Here is an 11,437-nt window from a genome sequence, read left to right on the forward strand (position 1 = left end):
TTGTGTTGCAAATCACACACTTTGCTTTCGTCAGTGTTTTTTTACTCGCCTCCACACCGCACCAGACTCTAACACGCCCCTTGCATCTTTGAATCACACAAATCAGCTGGTGATTAGAGCAGACTCAGCAGAGAGAAGTTACCTCCAGTCCTCCCGCCTACCGAGGCATTTGCGTGGTGTTAAGTCCGCGTTTGATCCATATTTGCGTGTATTCTCGTAACGTTAATAGCTCCGGTTAGCTTTAGCTGCTTTAGCTCATAAATCTATAAAATAGTTTCCTTGGGTCGAAGTTATTTTTCTTGTGTAACAGGGAAATCCCGGAATGGAGTATTTTTGTTGAGTGAACTGAACTGCATTGAACTGGTAACATGGAAATCCCGAAGTGGAATGTTTTTGTTCCTTTATAAACTGAACTGAGGGAACTGGACTGACTATAAAGAACATTCTTCTAGCCATTTAGTTCAACACTAGGGCTGGGACGGATCACGGATAATCCGTGACCCGTACGGATCAGCCCCCACGGTTCGGCACACGGTTCGGAACGTCGTGGTCCGCGGACCCCCCCCCCCCCCCCCCCCTTCCGTTTCATTTAACGTTTAACGTTAGTGTATGAGAACGCCTGCAGCGCAGCCAGACACAGACAGGCATCATCATGGCAAGCACAAGTGAGCTTCCTCATCCCTTCGCTGTAAAGTCTCTCTGAAGGCTGTGGCTAGTGGCTACTAAAGACAGCAAACTTATTTCAACACCTCTGAAAAAGCACAGGAATGCGAGCAGCATGTTGCGCGCTGCACAAGATAGCGATCAACACGCACACACACACACACGCGCACACGTTTCACGAACACAATTCGGACGGTGAAATGTTGCCTTGGACACATAACAACAAAACAACACGTGGGGCCACCGAGTAGCATAACGTAGCATCAACGTTATGTTTCCAGACTCACCCGGTCTGGTCTGTACCCGTGTCATGTGACTACGTTAGCAAGCAACGGGCAGGAAGTTAGGCGCAGTGCCACCTAAAACAGGAAGTTGGGTTGTTTTGCCTTCAGAGTAAAAGCATAAATTGTGTCATGAGAAAAAAATATTTTTTGAGCTGTGCAGGGCAACAAATGGTTAGAGAAGTATAATAGTATTAAAAATTCAAATCGAAAATCTAATTTTGAGAGAAAAAATCTGATATAGCCTATTTATTTATTTTTTGCTGATCCGAAAAATCCGTGATCCGTGGCTCAAAATCCGTCACGCGATCCGATCCGTGGGTTTTCTGATCCGTCCCAGCCCTATTCAACACAGTCTTGTGCTCCAATTATCGTTGGCATCCTTTAGCCTACACAGTATAAAATATTGATGTAGAAAAAAATAAAATGTGCTGCACTTTCAATTTGATGCATGAAATGTAGGCCTATATGTAAAATGGAAACTGTTCTATAACTATAATAGACTGCTATAGCTGCTTAAACCGATCACTCGTGATCGTTTAGGCAGATATTTCTCATAGGCTGATCGGTGATCGGTGGCAAAAAACGTGATCGGAGCACCCTTATGTCAGACGCTCCCTGGCTGTCAGACAGGCTGTATGTCAGACGCTCCCTGGCTGTCAGACAGGCTGTATGTCAGACGCTCCCTGGCTGTCAGACAGGCTGTATGTCAGACTCTCCCTGGCTGTCAGACAGGCTGTATGTCAGAAGCTCCCTGGCTGTCAGACAGGCTGTATGTCAGACTCTCCCTGGCTGTCAGACAGGCTGTATGTCAGACTCTCCCTGGCTGTCAGACAGGCTGTATGTCAGAAGCTCCCTGGCTGTCAGACAGGCTGTATGTCAGACGCTCCCTGGCTGTCAGACAGGCTTTATGTCAGACTCTCCCTGGCTGTCAGACAGGCTGTATGTCAGAAGCTCCCTGGCTGTCAGACAGGCTGTATGTCAGACTCTCCCTGGCTGTCAGACAGGCTGTATGTCAGACGCTCCCTGGCTGTCAGACAGGCTGTATGTCAGACTCTCCCTGGCTGTCAGACAGGCTGTATGTCAGACTCTCCCTGGCTGTCAGACAGGCTGTATGTCAGAAGCTCCCTGGCTGTCAGACAGGCTGTATGTCAGACTCTCCCTGGCTGTCAGACAGGCTTTATGTCAGACTCTCCCTGGCTGTCAGACAGGCTGTATGTCAGACTCTCCCTGGCTGTCAGACAGGCTGTATGTTAGACTCTCCCTGGCTGTTAGACAGGCTGTATGTCAGACGCTCCCTGGCTGTCAGACAGGCTGTATGTCAGAAGCTCCCTGGCTGTCAGACAGGCTGTATGTCAGACTCTCCCTGGCTGTCAGACAGGCTGTATGTCAGACTCTCCCTGGCTGTCAGACAGGCTGTATGTCAGACTCTCCCTGCCTGTCAGACAGGCTGTATGTTAGACTCTCCCTGCCTGTCAGACAGGCTGTATGTCAGACAGGCTGTATGTCAGACTCTCCCTGCCTGTCAGACAGGCTGTATGTCAGACTCTCCCTGGCTGTCAGACAGGCTGTATGTTAGACTCTCCCTGGCTGTCAGACAGGCTGTATGTTAGACTCTCCCTGGCTGTCAGACAGGCTGTATGTCAGACTCTCCCTGGCTGTCAGACAGGCTGTATGTTAGACTCTCCCTGGCTGTCAGACAGGCTGTATGTCAGACTCTCCCTGGCTGTCAGACAGGCTGTATGTCAGACTCTCCCTGGCTGTCAGACAGGCTGTATGTCAGACTCTCCCTGGCTGTCAGACAGGCTGTATGTCAGACGCTCCCTGGCTGTCAGACAGGCTGTATGTCAGACGCTCCCTGGCTGTCAGACAGGCTGTATGTTAGACTCTCCCTGGCTGTCAGACAGGCTGTATGTCAGACTCTCCCTGGCTGTCAGACAGAGGAGGTGTGTTGTGACGGAGCGTGCTGCTGACTAACGACTGCACGGCTTCAACATGTTGTCCTCTACCCCCTTACCTCATGACTCTGTGTGTGTGTGTCAAAGGCAGGATGTATGTACCTGGCATGTTGATTATGACAACTGGCTATGGCTGTGTCTAATGTGTGACGCAAAGTGTGTGTGTGTGTGTGTGTGTGTGTGTGTTTTTGTGTGTGTGTTGTTGCTGGGTGAAAAGCTCTATAGTTAGGTCCCTCCCTCCCTGTCTCCGGGTTACCATGGGGACAGGAGGTAGCTGTCAGTGTGTGTGTGTGTGTGTGTCTGCAGTCATCACGAGCAGTGAAGAGGTAGCTTTTTGAAGCACAGTAGTCAGCTAACCAGCCGGTAAACCAGTCAGTCAGGGGTTCTCTCTCTCTCTTTCCCTCTCTCTCTCTCTTTCCCTCTCGTTCCCTCTCTCTGTCTCTCTCTCTGTGTCTCTCTCGTTCCCTCTCTCTGTCTCTCTCTGTCTCTCTCCCTCTCTTTCCCTCTTTCTCTCTCTGTCTCTCTCTGTCTCTCTCTCTCTTTCCCTCTCTTTCCCTCTTTCTCTCTCTGTCTCTCTCTGTCTCTCTCTCTCTTTCCCTCTCTTTCCCTCTTTCTCTCTCTGTCTCTCTCTCTGTCTCTCTCTCGTTCCCTCTCTCTGTCTCTCTCTGTCTCTCTCTCTCTTTCCCTCTCTTTCCCTCTTTCTCTCTCTGTCTCTCGTTCCCTCTCTCTGTCTCTCTCTGTCTCTCTCTCTCTTTCCCTCTCTTTCTCTGTCTCTCTGTCTCTCTCTCTCTTTCCCTCTCTTTCCCTCTTTCTCTCTCTGTCTCTCTCTCGTTCCCTCTCTCTGTCTCTCTCTCTCTTTCCCTCTCTCTCCGTCTTTCTCTCTCTCCGTCTTTCTCTCTCTCCTCTGTCTCTGGCTGATGGACAGTGGTTTTCAGTCAGGATGGAGGGATGAGAACAGATGACTGGAACTCCTGGATGGACAGACAGGCCCACAGCGTCTGGATCAGATGGCAAACTGTCTCCGTGTGTGTGTGTGTGTGTGTGTGCGCGCGTGCACGCGTGTGTATGTAGCATGGCTAATTGTACGTCTTAGTTTCAGACAGAGTGTCTGTATATTGCCTCAGATGTGTGTGTGTGCATGTGGGGTTCTATGCCATGTGTGTGTGTTGTATGCGCACCATAGTTCTCAGTCTGTGTGTGTAAATGTGTAATTGTATGACTTCATTCTGTGTGTGTGTGTGTGTGTGTGTGTGTGTGTGTGTGTGTGAATAGGTAATTGACTCTGTTCTGTGTGTAAGAATGGAGTGTTATTGTTTTCGAGCTGGTTGCTGGCTGGTGCTTTACTACTGAGCTGATGATGTCATCCACATGGTTACTGAGCTGATGATGTCATCCACATGGTGTTTTGCTTACTACTGAGCTGATGATGTCATCCACATGGTGTTTTACTTACTACTGAGCTGATGATGTCATCCACATGGTGTTTTACTTACTACTGAGCTGATGATGTCATCCACATGGTGTTTTACTTACTACTGAGCTGATGATGTCATCCACATGGTGTTTACTTACTACTGAGCTGATGATGTCATCCACATGGTGTTTTACTTACTACTGAGCTGATGATGTCATCCACATGGTGTTTTACTTACTACTGAGCTGATGATGTCATCCACATGGTGTTTTACTTACTACTGAGCTGATGATGTCATCCACATGGTGTTTTACTTACTACTGAGCTGATGATGTCATCCACATGGTGTTTACTTACTACTGAGCTAGGGCTGCACGATATATCGTTTACACATCGACATTGCGATGTGCGCATGCGCGATAGTCACATCGCAGGACGTGCGATGTCAAAAGCAAATTAACTCCTCATGTTGCTTGATAAACTCTCACTTTAGGGGTAGCCTACTGAGTGAAATGCAGGCTCTCTCAAAGGAGAGAGACGCCCCGCTACTGTACTCACTCATTTAGTGCTTAGCTTCAACACAACAAACATGCACAGAGACCTAAATTGAATTATCTTTTGCTTATGTTGCGTTGCTGACAGACAGTAGCCCGTCTGTAAACGATGTGGTTGTGGAGGCGGACTTGTCCAGTTTGCAGCGCACTCGCATACAGCAGGCTGGCTGCTGTAACTCAACATGTCCGTGGAGTGGAGATATTTACTCTTGAAACACCAAAAAGCAAGACCGCAACTTATGACACGAAGGCTGATTACTGAGAAGTTGTCCGTGTTATCACTGTGGCTGTCTCTCCCCTTCAAGTCTCTGATGTTGCATCACATGATAGCAGTAACGTTACGGTAGAGTTAATCATACATAGCGACTTATTTACACAAAACATGTCAGTGAAAATAAAAAGAGAAGAGACATATCTGGGCAATTAAATGTATATTTATTACTTTTCACGAATGAATTGTTTGTCACCGGTCGGCTGCATGTGAATCCTCGTCTCTCTGTACTGCCAGCCTTGCACTCAAAAACCGGAACTCCGCAGATGCGGAGTGTACCACTTGGTCGTTTCTGGAGGGGGTTTCCGGGGGGTCAGACCAAGTGTGTAAAGTGGCAGGGGTGTTTCATTGTTGATTTATTGAAACGTTAGAAGAACGAAAGAAGTTGAAAGCAGTGATTATAATCAATGAAATCTAATGTTTTTCTGCAAATAGCATCATTGGGAGGTAGATTCTGGCACTCAATATTAGGGGTGGGCAATATATCAATTGTATATCAATATTGTGATATGAGACTATATGGTCTTAGATGTTGGATATGGTAATATGGTGATACAGCATACATGTTGTCTTTCCCTGGTTTTAAAGGCTGCATTACACTAAGTGAAGTGTAGGCTAGTGACATTTTAAAGTAGAATGTCATAACTTACTCACTTTTTCATGTATGTAGCCTAAGTCATGGAAATCCATTGGTCAAAATGTGTATGCACCCTGATAGATGACGCTCTGAGGCCTACAGTATAGGCGACAGCCCAGTGGTTGAGAAACATTAAAATACCTAATTTCCCCTCCAAAATCAGATGGACTCCTCTACAAAATCATCCCAATCATTCTAGAAGTATTCTTTTCTTTAAAATAGAGCTATTCTGGTAATCTGGTGAAAATCTGTATTTTTTCATATCGCAATATATATCGCAGGGGCAGGGAATATCGCAATGTCAGTTTTTTCCAATATCGTGCAGCCCTATACTGAGCTGATGATGTCATCCACATGGTGTTTACTTACTACTGAGCTGATGATGTCATCCACATGGTGTTTACTTACTACTGAGCTGATGATGTCATCCACATGGTGTTTACTTACTACTGAGCTGATGATGTCATCCACATGGTTACTGAGCTGATGATGTCATCCACACGATGCTTTCTGAAGGCTGTGTAGAAACATTGAGGCAAATGAAAAGCATGTTGAGTGTGTTGTCATTCCTCCTGAGAGCAGCCATCATGCTCTGTTACACAGGCAGTCAGATGCTTTGAGACTTGAGGAGCTGGTGGAGCTGGTGGAAGGGCAGGAGGAGGAGGGCTGAAGCTATCGATGACTTTAGTAATCGACGAGTATTCCACCCATTATTCCATCGATTAATCGGATAAGAAATACTTTTGCTTTATTAAAGAGCAATAGTAAACAATGAATGTTTAAAAAAATCTCTGGTAGCCTATAGCTGTGTGGCTAAGTTTGCAGGTTCTCATGTGTTGCATGTTGTGTGTCAGTTCTACCTGCAGGTTCTCATGTGTTCCCTGTTGTGTGTCAGTTCCACCTGCAGGTTCTCATGTGTTCCCTGTTGTGTGTCAGTTCCACCTGCAGGTTCTCATGTGTTCCCTGTTGTGTGTCAGTTCTACCTGCAGGTTCTCATGTGTTCCCTGTTGTGTGTCAGTTCTACCTGCAGGACACTAAGAGCAGCAACGGGACCTTCATCAACAGCCAGAGGTTGAGTCGCGGCTCTGAGGAAAGTCCGCCCTGCGAGGTTCTGTCCGGTGACATCATCCAGTTCGGCGTCGACGTCACCGAGAACACACGCAAAGGTCTGACCAAGCACACGCAAACAACACGTGATGTAGTACTGTACACGCAAAGATCTGACCAAGCACACGCAAACAACACATGATGTAGTACTGTACACGCAAAGATCTGACCAAGCACACGCAAACAACACATGATGTAGTACTGTACACGCAAAGATCTGACCAAGCACACGCCAACAACACACGATGTAGTACTGTACACGCAAAGGTCTGACCAAGCACACGCAAACACATGATGTAGTACTGTACACGCAAAGGTCTGACCAAGCACACGCAAACAACACGTGATGTAGTACTGTACACGCAAAGATCTGTCATAACATTTCATAAGGTCTAGTACAGGTCAGGGTTCCCAAACCTTTCCCACCAAGTACCACTATTATATGTATGAAACCAGATTTCACAGGGACCACTTCCACTGCTTATACCAAAATGTTTCCCCCCATCAAATAAAAGTAGCTGATTTAACCATGCAATAGCATCAGAAAGGCTCAATAACAACATGAGAGGTGTGGTGTGTTGTGTTGTTAACATGTCTCTAACACTGTGTCTGCCTTCTGTCTTGTCTCCAGTCACCCATGGCTGCATCGTGTCAACTATCAAACTCTTCCTACCTGACGGGATGGAGGCCCGACGACGAGCCGAGTAAGCATTCTCATTGGTTAACACTGATACATGCAGCATTCTCATTGGTTAACACTGATGCATGCAGCATTCTCATTGGTTTACACTGAAACATGGAGCATTCTGTTGGGGTCCACTTGTAATTGTCATCAACGTGCTCGTAGGCGGAGTCAACAGTTGTTATTAAAACGCCATGTAATGTGCCGGCTGAGCATCCTTGTTTTTGCACAAATTAAACAAAGCACTCTAATTGGTTAACACTGATACACAAATCATTGTCATTAGTAGCAACCATCAATCAATCAATCAATCAATCAATCAATCAATCAATCAATCAATCAATCAATATCCTTTATTTAACCAGGTACAAAAACTCTTGAGATTAAAACCTCTTTTCCAAGAGCGACCTGGCCAAAACACGGCAATCACAAGAGCCAAGATAACTTACAAGAGAACATAACATTCTCATTGGTTAGCTAGCTGTGATGGATTGAGATTTTCATTGGTTAGTGCTACTAAAGTGAAGTATTCTGATTGGTTACTGCTAATAAAAAGATCATTATTATTGGACAGTATATTGGTAAAAAGCATTTCCATTGGCTAATCTGTTGCTAGCAGCTTGCTGACAATGTTATACTGACTGTATACTTATGCTCCTCTGGTGATATCTGATGCTATGACTGACTAGCTGCTCTCACACACGCGTGCAGGCTGCACACGCACGCACGCACACACACACACACACACACACACACACACACACACACACACACACACACACACACACAGTTTCTGCCTGTGTAGTGATGTGATTATTGTCAGTCTAATTGTTGACGAGGACAACTAACTGTAAGGGACATGGTGTGCAATCTATATCTACTCTATCTATCTATCTATCTATCTATCTATCTATCTATCTATCTATCTATCTATCTATATATCTATCTATCCATCCAAATGTATCGCAACTTTTAATCGAATTTTCAGAAAGTCGGCAAAAGAAAATGCGAAATAATGTGCGTTTCCATCCACTGCTATTTTGCGAATTATAGAGCTGTCAATCACCTGGTGTTTGAGGCTGTCTGAGCTGCTGATCAGCTGCTAGACCCGATATACAGCTCTGTTAAACACATCTAACGTTATTCATTTAAAGTTTCTTGGTGATCTACAAGTAGACAAAGGTACCGTAACGCCATTTCTGGATTACCAGGTGCGACTCGGCAAGCATAACGTTATAATCCACGGAGCAGAGAGTAAGTGAATACAATTTCATTCAATTCTAGAAGTGAGTCACCTTAAAGTTAATATCCCAGTCTTCTTCTGTTTACCACAGCGGGTATTGTGCTGCGTATTTACCATGATTTACCGTGTGTAGCTCTATTGTGTGGAGGCTACACACGCCATGTCATGTTTTGCAGTGATCAAGGCAAACTGTGTGGTTTTTGAAAGGAGAGACAACAGAATATCGCTTAATCTGTTTCCACCGCATGTTTCACATTTTCCTTTTATCGATACACCCGACTTTTCCGCCTCCCTCAAGCGTGAAAACTCTTTTGCCATATTTGGAGGTTTTTGCGAATTAGGCAGCGTTTCCACTCAGTTTCTTTTATGCACAAAATAATTTCGCATCATCATACTATCATGCGATGCGTTGCGAACAGTTGTATTATGATGCTACAGGCCTGGCGGGCCCGCCAGGCCTGTAGCATGGTAGGGGAAACACTGCTATATATCTATCTGCCTGTCTCTATCTATCTATCTATCTATCTATCTATCTATCTATCTATCTGAAGACATTAGAAAATGGGTCATTGTGTGTCATTTCATGGTTAGTTATTTCATAGTGCTATGTGTTATACTGTAGTGTTCTGGGTTGAATCTAAATTGGATTATATTCTGTTGTCCATCGTATACAAACCCTTCTGCCTGTGTGCTTCAATGGGCCTTACCAGACCAGCAGCTCACCCAGTGTGGAGCTCTCTACTGTACGTGTGTGTGTGTGTGTGTGTGTGTGTGTGTGTGGCCGGATGGCAGCACTGTGGGCAGTGCCATCTGCTGCTCTGACCTCCAGCTTTCAGTGTGGAAAACACGAGCTGACTGAAGCTCCTGCTTCTGCTGATGTGAACAGTTCATTTCCCAAACTTCACCATGCAACACTTCACTCTCACACATGAAAGCCTTTAATGTTGGTGTTCATTTACCTTTTAATGTTGGTGTTAAGCTAAAGAATGTCCCTGCTCCTCGGTGTTCAGCTTAGCCCTCTGCAGGTCTGCCTCACAATCGGGCTTTCACAGAATAGTCCATTATCAAAAGCATGGTTGTAGACCAGGGGTGCCCTGCCCAACCTTTTTTGACCCAAGATCTACTTTTCAAGTAGTCAGCCAGCCAGCTCTTGTCCCACAACCACTTGACATTCGGGCTGTGAATCTTCCCTGGCCTCACGATTCGATTCGATTACGATTCAGAGGGCTACGATTCCATTCGATTACGATTATCGATGCATCTCGATGCATCTCGATGCATCTTAAATCGATGCATCACTTTTTTCCCCCAATACATGATTTATTTTTTCTCACTTTCTTTTTTCTCACTGTGTGGCTACTTTAAAATAAAAGTGCATTTGGAATTGCATTGTATTATGATCCATAATTAACATAAACAACTGCATGTACTTCCATTATATTTTATTTGATTATTATTATTATTTTTATTTTTATTTATTTTTTAATCGATTTTTGACACCCCTCGCGATCGACCTGGGGTCAGTCCGCGGTCGACCAGTAGACCGCGATCGACTGGTTGGGCACCCCTGTTGTAGACTAATGGTTCCTCTGTGGCTTTAGCACCATGCAGTAATAACGCTTTACAAAGGAGCGAGTGGACACAGAACCTTGGGTGATGTTGAACATACATGTGTTGGAGCGATCATCATGTTCTATGTTCTGCCATCTGCCAGGTTAAATCAACACAGCTGATTGAAGGTATTCGAGAGGGAAGGACTCCCGCTCTCCCTGCAGCAGTGACGTTGTTGCTGAAGTCAAACTATATCTCCAGCTCAGACAAGCTTGCTGGGGTTTAGTCCACTCACATCGCTGTTCATGTCAAGGACTCTATTTCACCTACCCCCCATGTTGGTCCCACCTACATTAGTTAACCCTTCACTGGTTGTATTTAAGAGCTTTTGGAAGAGAATTGATCATTGTTATTGGGTAAAGTCATATGATATACTGTATCTCCCGCACCTAGTCGACTACTTTTTGGGTGTAGTTGGCTACTAAAAATGCAGCAATCGTGAATGCCTTTTCCTCACACCCTGTCATACATTCACTTTGTGTGTGTGTGTGTGTGAGAGAGAGTGTGTGTGTGTGTGTGTGTGTGTGTGTGTGTGTGTGTGTGTGTGTGTGTGTGTGTGTGTGTGTGTGTGTGTGTGTGTGTGAGTGAGTGAGAGAGAGAGAGAGAGAGTGAGTTTGTGTGTGTGTGAGAGAGAGAGTGTGTGTGTGTGTGTGTGAGATAGGGCTGTGAATCTTCACTGGCCTCACGATTCGATTCATTTATGATTCAGAGGGCTACGATTTGATTACGATTATCGATGCATCACTTTTTTCCCAATACATGATTTATTTTTTCTCACTTTCTTTTTTCTCACTGTGTGGCTACTTTTAAAATAAAAGAGCATTTGGAATTGCATTGTATTATGATCCATAATTAAAATAAACAACTGCATGTACTTCCATTATATTTTATTTGATTATTTATTTATTATTATTATTATTATTATTTTTATTTTTTTAATAATCGATTTATGACATTTGTGAATCGATGCAGAATCGTGCACGTCCGCATCTCGATGCATCTTATAATGGATTATT

General features: G+C 45.0%; 1 protein-coding gene across 3 annotated transcripts in view; it reads left to right on the plus strand.

Moving 5' to 3' along the window:
* Positions 1 to 11,437, plus strand: part of slmapa (sarcolemma associated protein a) — a 103,680-nt gene that overhangs the window by 26,553 nt on the left and 65,690 nt on the right. For all 3 annotated transcript variants that reach the window (XM_083661921.1, XM_083661920.1, XM_083661922.1), the window contains exons 2-3: positions 6,797 to 6,944; positions 7,517 to 7,589. In XM_083661921.1, the coding sequence (XP_083518047.1) occupies positions 6,797 to 6,944; positions 7,517 to 7,589 (221 nt within the window). The remainder of the gene's footprint in view (positions 1 to 6,796; positions 6,945 to 7,516; positions 7,590 to 11,437) is intronic.

This window comes from Poromitra crassiceps, assembly GCF_964638095.1.
Source record: "Poromitra crassiceps genome assembly, chromosome: 27".
NCBI lineage: Eukaryota > Metazoa > Chordata > Actinopteri > Beryciformes > Melamphaidae > Poromitra > Poromitra crassiceps.